The 21,150-nt window shown below is 27.6% G+C and overlaps 1 protein-coding gene across 2 annotated transcripts; it reads left to right on the forward strand.

Annotated features, from left to right (window-relative positions):
- Positions 1-17,018: 17,018 nt before the first annotated feature.
- Positions 17,019-21,150, forward strand: LOC131647613 (MADS-box transcription factor 6-like). 2 transcript variants are annotated; one of them, XM_058917485.1, is made up of 8 exons: positions 17,020-17,307; positions 17,604-17,688; positions 17,814-17,875; positions 19,052-19,151; positions 19,285-19,326; positions 19,761-19,802; positions 20,405-20,502; positions 20,866-21,148. In XM_058917485.1, exons 1-7 carry the CDS (start codon positions 17,126-17,128, stop codon positions 20,480-20,482), a joined length of 591 nt encoding a protein of 196 aa, XP_058773468.1. In that variant the 5' UTR covers positions 17,020-17,125; the 3' UTR covers positions 20,483-20,502; positions 20,866-21,148. The 2 variants fall into 2 exon arrangements, with proteins under 2 accessions (XP_058773469.1, XP_058773468.1); XM_058917486.1 differs by lacking the exon at positions 20,405-20,502 and having other exon boundaries at positions 17,019-17,307; positions 20,866-21,150.

Raw genomic sequence — 21,150 nt, forward strand, 5'->3', positions numbered from 1 at the left:
AGTGGAAGAAATATTTGATTTGTACCATCCACTATTCACTCGCTTAAAACCTTTTTGATCTTATCTTCTAATCTTCAGAGGATTCATAATGTATTTTGATGAAGCATGTTTTGAAAGAACAAAGACATGAATAAAGTATTCAAAGACTTGTCTTTAGAGTCTTCATATCTTGTCCTCGAGAACCTTGTATTCAGAATATTCAACACTTGGTCTTTAGAACTTGTGCCAAAATGTCAAAGCTTCAGAATCTTAAAAAGCCTTTTATCAAAGTCAGAGTTAGAAAGCATTTGATGATCATTCTATTAGAAGCGGTTTCAAAGAGCATTCCAGGTATTGACTTTTCTTTGTAAACTGCACTTTGTTTTCACTTCAGAGTCATAGTGTATTGATTCCAAAAACTGATGACGTTACACGCCATTCTACCAAAGTCAGAACCTGTAAGCAAAAACCACACACTAGACATAAACCATTAGGGTATAAAATTGTTCTTCAGAAGGTTTAGTTCATGACTCATATTAGTTTGGTTTTAAATGTAACTCAGACCATAAGTTGTCTTCAGAAGTGCCTGTCAAATAATGTTCATAGAAATTTTTCAAATTTCTTGATTAATCAAACATTGTTACAGCATAGGTATAATATCTTAGAACATATGTATGGGATAAGCAATTGGAAAATAGATATATCAAAATCATACATACTTCTCCCTCTTTGTCATCAATAAAAAAGAACGCAAATGAGTAAAAGTGAAACTAAGAAAACTTTTCATTGATTAAGAAAAATAAAGATACAGAAATTAAAATGATGACAGAAAAGTAAACTAAAAAGGTTAAAATAAACCTAGGTTGGGGTGGTAGTCTTAACATAATGTGCTCCAATAGCCCAGTAATCTTTGAATTCGTCTTTGCTTTATCCTTGAACACATGTTCTTGTAAATTTAAGTTCGATATGACAACATAATTCTCTTGCTTGATCTCATCTAGAGTCTTCAAGAGAGCATGAAGCAGAGCAACAACATCAGAAGACAAATTTGCAACTTCATACGCAACAACGATCTTAAATGTTGGTGGAGGAGAAGGTTCTTCAGCAGGAGGCTTCTCAGAAGTATCTCCAGAAGAAGATGCTACAATCATCTGAAGTTCTGATGCAAGCGTAGATTCTTCAAGCTCAGGAAACACTTCTAGTTTAGGAGCATGAAGACACGGAGGTCGGTACCTATTGTTAGAACATAGTTTAGTTCTAATCATATCTTAGTGTTTTGATGATAACAATTAAATAAATTTTGTATAAGTAAATATGGTACTCTAATTATATGTTTCTTATTTCAGAAGAAGTTCTAACTCAAGTACTATCATAACATGAACTTGTGTAAAGCTGAACAAACAAAGAAAGAAAAGTCACGCTGAAGAAGCATGCAAAGCTCAATTCACCAACACGACACGCAACATTTATTGTGGAAGAGATTACGAGGAAGCAACGATCAACACCTTCCAAAGGCTATAAATAGAAGATCATTTGAAAAATAAAAGTGTGAATGAACACTAACTTGAACTCTTGTGCTAAAAGAAAGTACTTTGTTCATATCATTTTATTGAGATTCATATTCATTGTACTTAAACTTAGTGAAAAAATCACAGTTATGATAAATCTTATTAGAAGCAATCTAAAACACTATTGTTAGAAGTTCTTACTTGTAATTGTTCCTTGAAAGACCAGTTCGGTCAGATTTCTCAAGAGGGCTAGGACTAGTTAGTCTTAGAGGTGTTAATCACTAGCAGTTGGCTTGCGCATTGTATTGTTAGTCACACCAGTTGGTTGTGCATTTGTAATCAGTTGGGTTATAGTGGATTAAGTCCTCGTTGAGAGGCGAAATAACCTTGACGGGTGGATTGGAGTAGTTTGAGTTCAAACGAACTAGGATAAAATATCGTGTGAATTTTTATTAGAGAAAGAAAACCCTTTATTCAACCCCCTCCCCCCCCCCCCCCTTCTAAGTGTTTTCATACCCTTCAATTTCCATCAGAGCACTTGGTTCTGGGTGCAAACACTTAACAGTGTCACTAAAAGATCCAGAAGGAAAACACTTTGGCAAATGACTAAAACAACAGACCCCCTGTGTTTGATGGAGAAAATTTTGAGTACTGGAAAGTTTCTTTCTAGGACAAGATGCAGAACTATGGGACATTGTGTTAGATGGTTACACACATCCTGTAGATGCTGGTAAAAAGATTGATAGGAAAAACATGAGTGATAAACAAAAGAAAGAGTTCAAAAATCATCACAAGGCTAGAACTATCTTACTGAATGCTATCTCACATGTAGAATATGAAAAAATCACCAACAAAGATACTGCACATGATATGCTTGAGTCTCTCAAAATGACTCATGAAGGGAATGCTCAAGTTAAAGAGATTAAAGCTTTGGCCCTCATCCAGAAGTACGAGGCATCTAGAATGGAAGAAGATGAGTCCATTGAAACCATGTTCTCAAGATTTCAAACTTTGACTGCTAGCTTGAGAGTTTTGAATAAAGGATACACCAGAGCAGATCATGTCAAGAAGATAATCAGAAGTTTACCCGGAAGATAGGGACCAATGGTTACTGCGTAGAAAGTTGCAAAGAATCTAAATGATGTATCTCTTGAAGAACTTATCAGTGTATTGAGAAGCCACGAGATAGAACTTGATGAAAATGAGCCTCAGAAGAAAGGGAAGTCGGTTGCCCTTAAATCTATTAGAAGACTTGAAACTAACGCTTTTCAGGCTGGAGAAGAAAGCTCTAGTGACTCTGCATCAGAAGAAGAAGATGAGTTATCTCTTCTCTCCAAAAGAGTAAATCAATTATGGAAGCATAAACAAAGGAAGTTCAGAAACTACAGGAGACCAGAAAATAAAGCAGAATCTTCTGGACATAAGAAGCCTAGCAGAAAAAGCATTGTCTGCTATGAATGTAAAGAACCAAAACACTTTAAGAATGATTGTCCCAAGCTGCAGAGAGAAGGGCCAAAGAAAAAAATTTGAAAAGAAGAAAAGTATGATAGCCTCATGGGATGATTCATAATCTTCTGAAGGTGAATCTGACTTAGAAGATGAACATGCCAACTTAGCATTAATGGCTACCATAGGAGATGACTCTGTCTCTGAATCAGAAACTGATGAGGTATTCTCTGAACTTCTAGAGATGAGCTTGTATAAAGCTTATCAGAATTTCTAGAAAACCATAGTAAACTCATAATCAAATACAAGAAACTTAAAAATAGTTTTGTAGTTGAAACTGAGAAACTTAAAGCAGAAAACTCTGAATTTAAAGAAATTAATCTCAAACTCATAGAGGAATTAGAAATTCAAAATATCTCTAATTCAGATACTGCTTCAAGTTTGAAAGATATTCTAAAAGAATTTGACTCTAGTTTTCAAAAATTTCTTGCTAGAAGCATAAACAGAAGCAAAATGGCTTCAATGATATATGGTGTTAGCAGAAACAACAAAAAAGGAATTGGTTATGAAACACCCAAAGGGAAAGAACCATATCAAACTAAACTTGTTGATGATATGGTTATTACATATAAACCTTTACACACCCAATTTGAATTTGGTCACTCACATGACATTAAATACACTTCTTATTCTGAAAACTTTCATGCTAGACCTAAGTTCAAACAGAACTTTAGGCACACTAACTCCAAAGGACCCAAAAAGATGTGGGTACCTAAGGAGAAAATAATAAATGTTGCAGATATCCTTAGCAGCACAATTGAAACACCAGTCATGGTACCTGGACTCTGGATGCTCGCGACACATGACGGGAAGAAATTCTATGTTCCAAAGCTTGGAGCTTAAATCTGGTGGAGACGTTAGATTCGGAGGAAATAAAAATGGAAAGATTATCGGTTCTGGAACTATTGGAAATGGTAATTCTCCCTACATAAGACTACAATAGATATTAAATCTAAAATTATACTTATTAAACACAAAGGCTTAGTTGTTTTGTTTAAGAGTTTGAATGATTAAAAGATTGGCATGGATTAGTCTGACTTAGGATTTATTTTGCGCTCTTTATTTTACCTTACTAATTAATGTTATTATTCTATGTGATTACTCAGTCCAAATATTGTTTAAACCTAATTCCTTAGTAGCTAAACCTTTAACAACTTAAATACCTCCACAATCCCTTAGTAAGTTAGGTTAAGCAAGTAAATAAACAATATGAGTTTTGAGGATTCCTCATATCCTTACGTGGTAGTAAACGAGAATATCTACTTCAAATTGTTTACCAATGTCATTCATGTTTAAGAAAGTAAACCAAAAATAAATTTACGAGTGTTTAATCTGAAGGCTCTCTGATTGTTGGCATGCATTTTGCTAAAACACTCTAAGGAAGATCATGTTGGAAAAGATGCTATATGACTTATCATTCAGACTTCAACATGTTGAAGAAGATGTCATGACATCCTGGCATGACATCCTGGCTGCAGAAAGTCGATCTAGCACTTGGATCAGGCTGTTTTATTTGCTACAAGAATCTGTATTTCTGCTCAGAATATTCGAAGAAGTCATTTAGCTGATATTTTTGCCAAGATGGTTTCAATCAGAGGATTTCCACGCTGTCTATTATTGGAGACATTTTAGGAAAGATTAGATTGAAGACCAAATTTCTTGGAGAACAAGTAGCAGAGTTTTTTGCAATCTCTTTGATGTGATTTGAAGCCTAGTCCAGAAAAAGACTAAAAATCAAGACTTTGAATGTACTGGTAGTGTCCTAGAAATGGAAAAATATTAGGACTAAAAATATATGTATTTATGTCTACAACAATCTCATACTCCCATTGTAGCAATGATGCAACGATTAAAAAAATAAAAGTCTCATATATCTTGTACTCCTGATTCACATTAAAAATAGTTATATTTATGTTCACCAATACAAAAATTCACATGAAAAAGTAGTTATATTTATGTTAACCAATACAAAAATTAGAACCAAAAGTAGAATTACAAACTGACAAAAAATTATATCAATAAAAATGAGAGTTTTAAATCACGAAAATAATTGGGCTATAGACATGTACTTACTTAAATGAATATTAGACTTTCCAAACAACAATAACGTAATACAATTTTATCATCATCTTCTTCTTATTCACATGGAAAAAAAATTCATAATCATATCAACCAATAAAAAATTATAAAAATAGTTATAACATAAGACTAACGAAATATATATATATATATATATATATATATATATATATATATATATATATATATATACACACACACACGTGAACATAAAATAGAACAATAATAAATAATAAAAATAATAATCAATCAAATTAGTAATTAAAATTTATGTCAATATAATTTGATAGTGAATTACCATAATTATATAATAGGAGTTACATAATATAAAAAGATGTAGCTAAAATATTTATTAGATATATTAATATATTTATTCCATCAATTACATTTCTACATTATCATTTTTGTGATATTTTATCTACTATGATTTCTTAATCTTTCTCTATTATTTTTCAGGGATTTTAAATTACTCATTAATTTTAATTTAAAGTTATTTTATTAATTTTTACGATTATAAAGTATAAAAATATATTTTTATTAATTTAGTCTCGTAGGAATTTTATATTAAAAAAATATTTATGTAACTTTGAAGGATTTCTTTTATAGGAACATTCTTTTTAACTTAAAATTTATTATTATTATTATTATGATATTATATTTATTTTAATTCTTTAACTTTTCTTTATTTCTATTATTAATATTTTAAATATTTTTCAAGGGGTTTCAAGAAATTCATTAATTTCATTTTATTACCGTTCTAATCACAATTACTATATAACAGGAGTTATAAAATAAGTTGAAATATTATTATATTCATCAATACTATATAATAAGATTTATAAAATAAATTTAATATTAATTCTATTCATCATTACTATATAATAAGAGTTACAAAATAAGTTCAATATTAATCCTATTCATCATTATTATATATTAGGAGTTACAAAATAGAAAAAAAAATGTAGTTCTAATATTTATTTTGTATATTAATATATTATTTATATGAAAAGAATAAATTTTATATAAATGATTTTAACATATGATTTTATGAGTATAAAAATATGACTACTTGAATTTTATTAAATTAACATTTAACTTATAATTTAAATATGAAAATTTGAAAATATTATTTATATTATTATTATAATTATAATTATAATTATAATTATTATTATAATTATTATTATAATTATTATTATAATTATAATAATAATAATAATAATAATAATAATAATAATTATTATTATTATTATTATTATTATCATTATTATTATTATTATTATTATTATTATTATTATTATTATTATTATTATTATTATTATTATTATTATTATTACTACTACTTTGAATAACAAAGCATGTTATCAAGATATTATATTTAATCTAATTCTTTAACCTTTCACTATCTATATTATTCATTTTTTTCATATTTTTTGAGGGATTTCAAATTATTCATTAATTTAAGTTCATAGCTATTTTATTAAGTTTACTATTATAAATTATAATTAATATAATAGCTATGAATTGTTTTTCATCCTTATAAATATTATAAGATGGAGAATATTAATTATTGATTAATATTTTAAAACTTTTTTTCTTCTGTTTCTTAATCCAAGTTATAACGTAAAAGGGATGAAAGAGTTTGATTGTTACTCTTTTGGGTGAAGATTATTAAGTTTAGTCAATTTATTGTAATTAAATGAGTGGTTAAAACATATTTAATCTAAATTAATTATTTGTTTCAATGCAATCAAATATAATTTTTTATTTCATTGTCAAGTTCTTTGATATCCCTATGTTATTATTTGCATCAATTATATATAAAATAATTTAAAAAGAATTATTTTTTAACATTGTAGAAGTTATTTTATATGTTATGCTTTTTTAATTCTTTTCAATTATAAATTATTATGTTAAAATATATTATTTTAAATTATATATGTAGTATTTATGATGTTAAATAGTTTTTCTAAAAAAAAAAGATAATAAGGTAAAGGAATTAAAGAGTTTGATAGTTACTCTCTTGTGTGAAGATTATTCAAGTTTAACCGATTAATTGTAATTAAATGAGTGGTTAAAACATATTTAATCTTAATTAATTATTTGTTTATTTGCAATCAAATATAATTTTTTATTTCAATGTCTTGGTTCTTTGGTATCCCTATGTTATAATTTGCATCAATTATATATAAAATAATTTAAAAAGAATTATTTTTTTAACATTGTATAGGTTATTTTATAAGTTATATTTTCTTAATTCTTTTGAATTATAAATTATTATCTTAAAATATATTATTTTAAATTATATATGTAGTATTTATGATGTTAAATAGTTTTTCTAAAAAAAAAAGAAGAAGAAGATATAAGGTAAAGAAAATAGAATTTCAAAAGCAAATGAAAGGTCTTATTAATAAAATTTATATTTTAATTTTTGTGTGATATTTTATATTTTTATTATTTTAATATTGTATAATTTAATATAGAAATATTATTTGAATAATTTATTTAGTATTTGTAACATTAAAATAAGCAAAAATTGTTTATTTTTAAAAGTTACAAAATTTGTGTATTTTTAACATTGTAGAGGAATATTTTTGTAGAGTCCATTTTTTTATTATTTTCAATTATAAATTATTATGTTAAAATATATTATTTTAAATATTTTATGTTTTATTTATGTCGTTAAATATTTTCTCTCGAAAAAATATAAGACATAATGTAATCAATTAAATATAATTTTAAAAATACTTATGAGAAAATATAAGAAAATTTTTATGAGAAAATGTTTATCTTAATGTATAATTAAATTTATAATTAAAATTATTTAGTCAAGTATTTCATTTTAATTAATTAAAGTGACTACTAATTTATAAAATAGAAAAAGTAATTTAATAGTTAATAATATATAATAGTAATAAGAGTTATAAAAGTTGTAAAATACTTTAAAAAATATTAATTGGAATATTAATTCTAAAAAATGAATAACATATATATTTGACAGTTTTTAATGTAAAATTTATTTGAGATTATATTTAAAATAAATATAAAATTTTATAAAATATAAAAAATTTGAAAATTTAATTTAGTTTGAGAAACTTTGTGAGATTGCCACATAAACATGATGCTAGAGTTTTGTTTAGGGTTGTCATCACGACAACTTTAAATATATATATTAAAGAGATTTATAATTCTATTTAACACTCATATAGTAAATATTTCATTAGTTGTTTTATTTGTATATAATTTTGCTTTATAGAAAATAATCATGAACTTCTAATGAAGAATAAAACATTTAAAAAGAAATGTAGGGTTCATGTATCCACCTTTAATGTACATATATGATCACAACTCGTGACAAAAGAAGAATGGAGGGGTAAAACTAGGGGTGGCAAAGCGGGCGGCCCGCCCCGCCCCGCCCCGCCTAATGCCCGCTAGAAATAAAGCGGGGCGAACATGCCCGCCAAGTTGAAATGGGCATGAAACTCTAGCTCGCCCCGCCAAGGTAGCGGGTTGGCGGGCGGCGGGTTGGCCCGCCATTTTTTTTCCTTTTTTTTTTCTATTGTTTTTAGAAATTAAAAGGCTATTTTTTTTTTGAACTTCAATAAGAAAGCATAAAACCAACCATTAAAAAGCACAAATGGCAAAAGAGTAAAACCATCATGTAATAAACTTCAACCAAAAAATAAAACCTTCAACAAGCATTCACCTAAAATAGAAGTAGAACTATCAACAAGTATTAACTTTCAACAAACCAAAATAAATATTAAGTTCAACCATCAATCTACCAAAGTTTAAGTTCAACCATCAATCATCCAAAGTTTATGTTAAACCAACCAAAACCATAATAATAAATATTAACTACGACATCAAATTTTAAGTTAAACCAACCAAAACCATAATAACATAGTATTACAAAACAAGAGTGGAGCATTATAAATCTAAATTCTAATCATCAAGGTCAAGAATATTAGATGCACTCTTAGAACAAGTTGGACCCTCATTTTCATCTTCATTGTCATCATCATTTCCATCTACATTACAAAAACAATGAAATAAATTCAATGGTTAGTAAAGTAATATCAAAAAAATTGTAGATAACTATATTCATACTAAAACTAATTACCATCATCAAAGGCATGCAACCAATTACGAGAACAAAGTAATGCTTCAACATTTTCAGACAATAGCCTATTCCTATACTTGTTAAGCACTCTAGAACCAATACTAAAAGAAGATTCTGATGCAACAGTAGTAATAGGAATGCTTAACAAGTCTCGAGCCATTATTGAAAGTTCGGGAAATTTGTGTCTAGTGTTCTTCCACCATTGTAGTACATCCAAATGCTCTGTGTAATCAAGATCTAAAGCCGGCTCTTCCAAATATATGTCAAGCTGACTTTGACCATTTCTTCTAGCCGTACTAGATTGTTGTCTACCCAATCTAATTTCCTAAAATTATGACAATTGAATAATAACATAAAGTTAAATGAAACCAATTAGTAAATAATGATTGCATATTATTTGGAAGAAACCAATTTGTAATTCATGAACGAAAAACTTACATCAAATAGGCTTGGCTCACTTGACATAGTTGAAGAGGTAGTAGGAGGAGTACTTGAAGCATTAGAAGAAGAAATAGAATATTCTGCAAACAACTTGTACAATTTAAGCCTTATGTTTTCCAACTTCAATTGACAATTTAGTGGATCAACCACTTTATAACAATATCCCAATGAGTCCAACTTCATTCTTGGATCTAAGACAGCACCAAATGCAAGAACAACACTATACTCATCCCAATACTTCTCAAACTTCAAAATCATGCTTTCGGCCATTTTTCTTATAACTTCATCTACATCTTTTTGGCTATCTATCAAAAGACGTTGACTTTTCCAAATTTGCAAGAAGTACAAATTGGAAGTGGGATAGCTTGTTCCGGACATCAAAGTGGTAATTTCATAAAATGGCAACAAGAACCTACTCATTTTTTCAAGTCTCACCCATTCTTCTTTTGAAGGATTACTTGTATAATTTGCATCATAACAATGAAGGTTTTCGAATGCACGTTGATATTTAAGAGCACTCTTAAGCATCAAATATGTTGAATTCCATCTTGTAGGCACATCTGTAACCAATCCACTTGATACATCAATGTTGCCAACCGTAACAATGCATTGCTTGAATTTTACCATCCTACTCTCTGAACCCTTCACATGTTTTATGCTTTCCCTAATCTTTTGCAAAGCACCAGAAGCTACTTTAAGACCCTCTTGCACAATTAGATTCAAGACATGCGCAGAACAACGGATATGAAAGAACTCCCCGTTACATAACAACCAATTTTGCAAGGCTAGTTGACTCTTCAAAGTTTGTTGCATGACATCATTTGCAGAAGCATTATCCAAAGTAATGGAAAAAATCTTCTTCTCTATTCCCCAATCAATTAAAAACTCATATATTCTTTTAGACAACTCAAAACCAGTGTGAGGAGGAGGCATGTGACAAAAGTTGAGGATCTTACTATTTAACTTCCAATTTTTATCAACATAATGAGCAGTTAAAGTAATATAGCCCTCAGTATTAATTGATGTCCATAAATCAGAAGTTAGAGAAATCTTACAAGGAGTGTTGGCCATTTCCATCTTAACCTTTTCCTTTTCCCTTTTGAATATTTTCACAACATCAGCTTTGGCGGTATTTCTAGTGATAGGAATGTAATCAGGATTCAAGTACTGAAGCCAATCTGTAAGCTCTTCAAACTCGGCAAATTTAAAAGGAAGATCCCGCTTGATAATTAGTCGAGCACACATTTCACGAGATACCATATTATCAACCTTTAATGATTTCAACTTTCCTTGCATGTCTAACATCATCTGACTAACATCTCCATAATTTACTTTCTTACAAACTTCAAGATGACGATTTAGAGAAGTTGTCCCATATCGTTTTCCTCCACATGCATATGATGTACCACATGCATTGCATTTTGCTCTTTGCCTTCCCTCCTTATCCATCCCTTCTATCATGGTAAAAAAATTCCACACTTGAGATTTCAACTTTCTCTTAGTGTTCTTCATTTTACTTGGTTCCCCTAACACATTACTATTAGGTTCCACCGACTCACAATCTTGTTCAATAGTTAGGTCCAAATCTACATCGTCATTCTCATCAATTGGAGCTAAGAAATCCATATCCAAACTAGGTCCTAAAACACAATAAATACAAATAGAGATAATAATAAGTCAATAAAAATAATAATTACAATAACGATACTAATATTGAACTGTTATAATCACTGCCTACCATATCACACTAAACCTTGAAATGAAGTATAGTAAACACTATATATGAATTTTCAAGCAATTAACACCAAGAATAATAAAATACTTAATCCTAACTCATGTATATGATGTTCCATAAGCATAGCACACATTACCATTTTGATTGTCTTTTAAAGCTTAAGGATGTGATGTTCCATCATTTTCTCACACCGTGAGCACAAAATTCATACCACAAATCACTAGAAAAAGAAGTTTCAGCTCAATTATTTCTAATTTTCAATGGCTGGTATGGTATCCACCCATAGTTCTCTAAATCATGACACAACCATCTACCAAACAATGACAATTCTATCACATCAATTTCCATTACTATATGGTTTGAGATGATGAAAATTATTGATGCATAGCCGAGGAACAAACACCAACATTGTTCTGTATTGTTCTGTATGCGATGTTTACGGTCTCATTATATTTGCCTAACAATTTTCTGAAATCTACGTTGCTTATGTTATGACCATGGACTAATAAATGGACTTCAGCTACCGACTTGTTAGCATATATTGTCAGAAAAGCCATATGAAATATAGTGTGAAGCAAACATATACTGAATCGAATCGACAAAGCAAACAAATATTGAATCAACATATATTTCAGCTTACCAAGATGCTTAAGCAAAGCAAACAAACAAATACTCTAAACATAGTGAGCTTGAGCTACTAGACAGGGATGCTTACCGATTCAGAGGAGATGGAGATGCCGTGTTGCTTGCAGTCGCAGTCAAAAATGGAGTTTCCGTGTTGCGCGCCGCTGAAGCAGTGATTTTGATTGTGAATGTTGCTGTAGTAGTCGTTCGTGTGCACTGTGCCTGTGCGTAGCTGCTGATTTGTTGTTCAGTGAGAGAGAAACTGAGATAATATCTATCTATTAGGGTTAGATTCAAATTGGAACATGGGCTGGGCCTTAAACTCTTTTGATGGATTTTTTAAAAAAAAAAAATTAAAATAAAGCGGGCTAGCGGGCAACCCCGCCCCATTATCAATTCAGCCCGCGGGTTTTTTAGTTTTGGCGGGGCGGGCTAAACGGGTAGGCGGGCCCAAAATCCCAACCCAACCCGCCATTTTTTGGCGGGCGGCGGGCGGGCCCGGCGGGCCCCAGCCCGTTTTGCCACCCCTAGGTAAAACACTAAGCTCCAATGTTGAGTTAAATTTTGTGAGCCTCAAAAGGTGTCGAGTTCAAATTGGAGGAATATTTATTCTTCCAATTCTAATGTATGTGAAGTAAAATGCAGCTTTATAACAAGTAAAAGAGCTACTAGGATTATGAAACGTGGCCAATCTCAATGGAAGTGAACCTTATGTCACAATAATAACTTTTATATATGGTTCAACGACATGTAGGGTAAGGTTTCCAAGAGGATAAAACAAAAAAAGGTACAAGATAGGTTATAGATGAGATTGAAGTGACACACAGTGACTTTGGAATCATATGTCAAAAAGGAACACTATTGTGTTAACTTAATGGAAAACATATGCGCAACATTTGAATGGCTATTAGGGCTGAAAAATTAAGTATATGTTAAAAATTATACGAGGTGATCGACACGTATCACTTTTGTCACTTTCTTTAGTTATCTCTATGAGTATAAATACTTGACAAGTTGACATGGATTCACAACAGCCATGTTACTGCCTGAGAAAGTGGCTCTATTGACAAGATAGCATCATGATGGGGATGAGAAAATTCAGTTACATTTTGTGGCCTTTTCTTATAAAAGTTAAGATGGAGGCATCTTCAATTTTCTTCCTTAATAATTCTTAAGGAATTTAATTTTAGCATTATAGTGGGAAAATTTTGTTGGCTCAATATTAGTGTCAAATAGAAGTTTTAAAAATAGAAACTCCTAGAGATACAGATAGAAGTAAGTTGAATAAAATGAGATTTAATAAGGTTTGAATTTATTTATTTTTATAGTGAGAAATGATAAGCTTACATTGTTTTGTTACACCACACCTTATTTTCATACATAATATGTACAAGACTTATTTTTTTAATAATTTATCTTGTTTTGAATTTTGTGCAATAAGATTTTGCTTTGTTAAAATTCTAATGTAATATACTAAGATACCTCTTTTATAATTTAAAGTTTAAACCATATGAAATAAAGTGAGGTCCATATATCTTTCTAAAGTAGTTTATTATATGAGAAAAAAATAAATTAATTCTTAAAAGTGGCGTTCCTAGATATGCACCACATTCCTAGATATGTACCACTTAATAACTCAACTTCAAGTTAGCCACAAAGCAAACATATCATCTCTCATCTACATGCTCCTCTAAGAATGATTCCTTCGGACCACACACATTTCAACAAAACAACAAATTTGAATTAAGTGTTGAAACAACATTGGTTTGCATGATATCTTTAAAGTTTTAATGATAATAAAGTATTTAAAAGACAATTGAATATATTAATATTTATTTATGTGTGTAGGATTATAGGTTAAAATTTGTGATATAAACTTAATATTGGTACTGAAAAGGAAAATTTAAAGAGAAGTTAAAAGATCTAGAATTTGAATGATTAAAATTTGAGAGTCAGACTTTGAAGACTCAGACTCTAAAGGAGGTCAACTTCTAAAGATAAGAGTATGAAGAAAGTCAGCCTTTGAAGACTCATACTCATATTATTGCTAGACGAGTGCGCGGCCTCAGAAAAAGATTCGTTCACTTGATAAATTGTATTTAAAAAATATAAATTTTTTACATTGATAAACTCTAATTATAACAACTTCTGAAGAAATTTTTTGGTAACTATGATATTGGTGAGAATTATCCATCAACTTTGTTAATGACTAATAGAAATTAAGATATCCTTATGGGTTATCTCTCCAAACCATATTATTTAAAAATGTGGGTGAGACTCATTTATTTGTTTAATAGCCTAATCTTTATTATGTTGATAGATTTTTGGCCTTAACAAAATGATATGTAAATGTGGATGAGACTAATATCTATCATCTATAATATAAGAAAATTAGTGGTTGTGGAAAAGTTTACGATACTGTTATTTGATTTTTTGTCACCACATTAAAATTGTTTTTATTTGGTCTTTGTACAATAAAGTTTTTAATTTTATTATTAAAATAATACAACCCTCATATTTTATCAAACTTATCAAATCTCTCTCCATTCTCTGTTTTATTCTCTTTCATCACTTTCTCACTTCTTTCTTCCACAAAAAAAAATATATTATTGATCTATATATTTTTATATACGAAACATTGTATTTTTGATCCAAAATTTTTTTTTTCAAAAATGGTATACGGGAAAAATTTAATAAAAAAATCTATTATTGATATAAATATTTTTATATACGAAAATTTTATATTGATCCAAATATTTTTGTAAATGATACCTAAAACAAAATAATATTTGTATACTAAAAAAATCTATTATTTACAAAAAATGGTATTTATGATCCAAATATATTTTATCAAAAATGGTATACGGGAAAAATCTACTATTGATCTAAATATTTTTATATACAAAATTTACTCATGATTCAAAATTTTTGTAAATTATACCTAAACAAAAATGAAGCATGTATACAGAAATTTTTTTTTATTATTGATCTAAATATTTTTATATACGAGAAATTGTATTTATGATCAAATATTTTTGATCAAAAAATGGTATACGGGAAAAAATATATTATTAATCTAAATATTTTTATATACGAAAATTTAATATTGATCCAAATATTTTTGTAAATGATACCTAAACAAAAATAATATTTGTATATGGAAAAAAATCTATTATTTACGAAAAATGGTATTTATGATTCAAATATTTTTATTCAAAAATGGTATACGGGAAAAAATCTACTATTGATCTAAATATTTTTATATACAAAATTTACTCATGATTCAAATATTTTGTAAATTATACCTAAACAAAAATGAAGTCAAGATACGGAAAAAAATTTATTATTAATCTAAATATTTTTATATACGAGAAATGATATTTATAATCAAATATTTTTTATCAAAAAATGGTATACTGAAAAAAATTTATTATTGATCTACATATATATATATATATATATATATATATATATATATATATATATATATATATATATATATATATATATGAAATAATTAATTATTTATCTAAATTTTTTCTTTTTTTTAACATTTTATTTAAAATAAATGATGTATCCAAATGCGCGTGCCAGAACAAGAACTCGTGCGTATGCACGGGTTTGTTACTAGTTTGTTTACTAGCCTAATCTTTATTATGTTGATAGAATTTTGGCCTTAACAAAATGATGTCTAAATGTGGGTGAGACTCATTTGTGTCATTTGTCTAATAGCCTAATCTTTATTATGTTGATAGAATTTTGGCCTTAACAAAATGATGCTACACTCATCATAGTAGTTTTCAAATCAGGGAAACTTCCGCTTTACAATGAATTCTTTTGGTCGTATATAATGAGGCAAATGGCCAATGGGAGTAGGTGTCGGTTTCAAATAGAATCTTAACTTTCTCCTTTTATGGACTGAATTGAATAACTATATCTACATTATCATTCTTTAGTTGAGTGATTCCTCCAAAGAGAAGCTTCACAAATATTTTCGTTTTAAATATTTTTTTTCAAAGTTTTCTCTAACATATATTCTTTTATTTTATAAAATTTATATAGATTCCATATTTTAAAAATGTATTCCACAACACAATTAAAAAACTTGCACAGATTTGACACTTATTTAAAAAGTGACCGTTAAAAGAAATATAAAAAATAAAATATTCTTAGTACTCATATATCCACCAAATTACAAGCAAAAATATTTTGCATATTAAAAAAGTATAATTGTCACATTTAATCTTTGACAGTAAAATTGATTTATATTTATATATTAATATAAATAAGTTGTTAACATTTATAAATAAAAATAATTATTATTTTATCCAAGTAATTTTAATAAAAAAAAGTCAATATATGCCTAATCATCTTCAATGACTACAACAACAATAACTCATTAAGTGAGTTCGACTACTTGAATCAACTTTTATCATAATGTTCTATCAATAACTATGTTCTATTCACATCATTATCTTGTTATTCTAGTAAGGGTTGGAGTATCCCTATGACTTCTTTTCTTAATCTAAGAAGTTGCTTATAAAAAAAAATTCAAGCTCTTTTTAAATAATTTTTCTTATAATCTTTATAAGTTTTTCTTTTCTTCTAATTGTTTGTCTTCTCTTCAATTGCTCTACTCTCCTTAGTATAGAATCTACAAATCTTCTCTCTACATTTTTAATTTATCTAAATCTATTTTTCATATTTTTTCTACTATAAGTATTATCGGATATTCTTTCTAATATTTTCATTTTTAAATTTATCATGTAGAGTCTTACTAGACATCCATTGCAACATTTTTAATTTGATTTTCAATGATTATTAAATTAAAAATCAATAATATAAAAAAAAACTACTTCAATATTTTGAAAGAAAAGTAATTTTAAGATATTATTATTAGATACGAGAATAATATTATCTCCACAGACAAGTTTGTTTTTTTGGAATTAAAGTGATGAATATATTCTGTCTAACAATATCAGCATTTTCGGTTGAGTTAGGTCTGATAAACAACTTTTGTTTATATATAAAATAAGTAATTTTTCTTGTATTTTATTGGTGAAGAAGTATATATAATGAGTGAAGAGAAAGCATTATAGTATAAACATAGAAAGAGAGAGAGATAAGAAAATGGGAAGAGGGAGAGTAGTTTTGGAGAGAATAGAGAACAAGATCAACAGGCAAGTAACATTCTCAAAGAGAAGAAGTGGATTATTGAAGAAAGCTTTTGAGCTTTGTGTGCTATGTGATGCTGAAGTAGCACTTATCATCTTTTCAAGTCGTGGCAAGCTTTTCCAATACAGTAGCACTGAGTATTTCTTTTCCTCTTTCAATTTTACTTTCATAATAATTTACGATTTTGTTCATCTTTCTCTCTCTCTCAGAAAAAGAACTCTATTATCTGCGGTTGTTTTCAGATGTAAATTAATTTAATATTCTACATCGTAGAACAACAACAGGGATCTAAGTTATGAATAATATATTCTAGTTATGTTTGATCGAGATGATCTTTAATTAATTTTAGAATTGATTTGTTGGTTAGATCTTGTCAAAATTATTATTATTTAGCTAAAAATTTTAATTTTTGTAATTTTTAAAATGTGATCAGTGTTAACAAAATCATTGAAAGGTATCGACAATGTCGTTACAACAAGTTACAAGCTGGAAATTCATTTGGCCAAAATGATTCACAGGTTTTATTTTAGCTTTATCTCATCAAATATAAATATATAAAAAAAGTATAAAAAGAAATTATAGTTTTCTAACTGCAATGTTCAAAATTATGTAATTCTTTTAATTAATTTATTGTGTCTTCCAGAACTTGTACCAGGATTACTTGAAATTAAAGGCAAAATATGAATCTCTTGACCGAAAACAAAGGTAGGTGTACCTAATTCAAATGTTTTGAATGATTCATCATTACTCTAAAGTCAAATAAGTAAATTAATTACACTCTATTTTCTGTCCATTAAAATATATAGGAAGCTCAATGTTATTGTGGTGAAAATTTTGTTTTGAAATATATATATATATATATATATATATATATATATATATATATATATATATATATATATATATATATATATATATATATATATATATATATATATATATATGAGGAGGGATATTCTTACTCCAGGAGTAAGTTATTAAGACTTACTCCTCATCATGACCATTGATTCTTTTCAATCTAATGGTTAAAATTAATAAGTAATTAAATGTGGAGAGAGAAAAATGATACTCATTAATTTTAACCATTAGATTGAGAAGAATCAATGGTGATGATGAGGAGTAAGTCTTGATAACTTACTCCTGGAGTAAGAATATCCCTCCTCTATATATATATATATATATATATATATATATATATATATATATATATATATATATATATATATATATATATATATATATATATATATATATATATATATATATATATATATATATATATATATATATATAGTTTGAATATTATATATCTTAGGAAATGTGATGGTTAAAAGTCACACATCTAAGAAAAATTTAATAAAAAATATATTTCTAAATAGGACTAATCATTATCCTATAAGTCTTTTTTGTAAAATCATATTAGGTTTAACTATAATTTTTTTTTTTACAAAAATTTTAACTATAATTTTAAAATAGTATTAATGTCTCTTTTGAAATTTACTAGCTGTAATTGTTTTTTTAATCAAATCCTCCATCATTTATATTCGTGCACAAAAGCAATTGAATCACTCACCATATATATTCATGTACCAAGTCAATAGTACCGAATGTGAACATATTTTTATTTATGAGTCAATCTTTTTATTCCAAACTTTAGAATAATAGTAATTTCCTTTCTATAAAAAATGAGGGGGGAAATATTGATTAACAAGATTATTAGTAGCAACTTTTTCCAATATTTTAGAATATGCTAAACTAATCGTTTGTATAGTTACACTTGCAACTAACATTTACAAAAGTATAATGAGAATATTATTGGCTTAACTAATTATCCTATGTGAAAAGGAACAAGTTGAAATTGTTTCTCTTTGTTATTTGAAGGCATTTTAATGGTGAAGAACTTGAGGAACTAAACTTGAAAGAATTGCAGAGCCTTGAGGAACGACTAGACTTAACTCTCACACAAGCTAGACAGCAACAAGTATAAACACCATTACCAATGAAATACATTAAATTATTTATTTTAAATTACTAAAAAAAATCATAACAATATTGCAGAAGAAAATGAATATAATCAATTTCATATGATTGCTAATAACGTGGTTTTATTGCAGATGACAAAGCTCTTGGCACGAGCTGAGGAATTACGTGAAAAGGTATGCAATTATTTAAATTACTAGATTAATTGTTTATGTGAATCCTTTCAATTTGAGAGTTTCATATAATATTAATTGTTTTTGATTTTCTTGTTATTGCTTGGGTCAAAGATTTATATTTTATGGATTATTATTAGAAAGGAGTTTCTTCATCCACCATTAAAATTATGGTATTTTTTTATTTATAAAAGAAGGTCTAAAGGCCTAAAATAAAACCTACAAGATTCAGTTTTAATTAAAATTATTCGTCGGAATTGTTAGAAAAATGAAAAATATCTTTTATCTCAAATAATACTATCTCAACAAAAGTTAACTTTATTATCAATTCAAATATATTGGTTTACTTAATTTTATTTCTTTCAAATTTCAAAACAATATAATATGCTTTTAATTGAATTGATTACTCACAATGACAATATAACATCATTTTACAGGTGCATAACTTGGAGGAGCTTAACAAAACATTGGAGCCCAAGGTTTTTACTTAAAAGTTTTTTTTTTTTTAATAAGTAATGTCACTAGTTAAGAAATAAATTAAAATTTTTGAATACTACTTTACATCATAAAGCTTGTCATCCATTTAGAATCTAAAATATACCCTTGTAAAAAATTCGATGTCCGAGCATATGACCTACTAAACTTAATGGTTCAATCTCACCGTTATTAACATCATCATTTAAAGTTAGAATAAAATTTTATATGAATTAGTTCAATACAAGAATTCTTAATACCTAATGAAACTTGAACATGACATTTTTAAAATAGCATCTCCAGAAATCTCAAATCTTAACTATTACAAAATTGATATCCAAGCATATAAAGTCAGAACAATTAAAAGTTAATCTTATCGTTTATTAATAGAGTCCATTTAAAATTAGAACAATTTTCTATATAAATTGTCTCAATATAGAAATTGTTAATACTTAACAATATTCGAACTTGATGATTTAAGAAGAGCATATTCTCAAATCTCAAAACATTCGCCATTAAAATGTCAATTTTATTCAATTAATTTAATTTTTTATGAAAAATAAAAGTATCCTTATACATACTTGAATTTTTTATATTTATTTTGCAGACAATTGATGAACTCTCAAACCTAGTTGGGCACAATACAAATCATATTCAATTGCGTGCTACAAGCCAATCATTTTGAATAAGTGAACTTTTAAACATGTATGCTCCATTTCTTTTAGCCTTTTAATTTAATGCATTCAATGGAGTCTGAGTTTATTATATTTACCTATATTTTATTTATAATTTATCTATAAAATAGATAGATACAAATGATAGATAATTTGATAGACATTTTAAATCACTAACATAAAATATAATAATTTGCATTTCAATAAAAAAAAATGGATGGATCCGATTCATTAATTAGACAACTTTATTCAATAGAAATTACATAAAATATAAATATAAGTAAAATTGTCGTGCAAATAATTATCTTCATCATCTTCTTTGTTTTTTCATTAATGTACTTCTTTGTTAAGTTTTAACAATTGGTTGTCATTTACTAAATATATTTTGTTGCAGTTGGTTTCTACACCATGAGATTTCTTCAAAGGAGAGCGCACCTGACAAGAGAACAAAGGGCAATCCTAGCTAGCAATCACAATTCACAACAACAAAATATTAGTGGATTGTTTCAACGAATGTTCCCTTATGTATTTCAAATACTTCCCTCAGATAGTTTTTATAGCATATATATTTCTAGTTAACATCTTTAATATAAGGTTATAGTCAGTTTTATTAGTCAAAATCAATATATTAATAAAGTAATATTTAAGATTTTATAAGCAAGAAAATTCTATTAAAGCG

This window comes from Vicia villosa, linkage group LG2 (genome assembly GCF_029867415.1).
Source record: "Vicia villosa cultivar HV-30 ecotype Madison, WI linkage group LG2, Vvil1.0, whole genome shotgun sequence".
NCBI classification, from domain to species: Eukaryota; Viridiplantae; Streptophyta; class Magnoliopsida; order Fabales; family Fabaceae; genus Vicia; species Vicia villosa.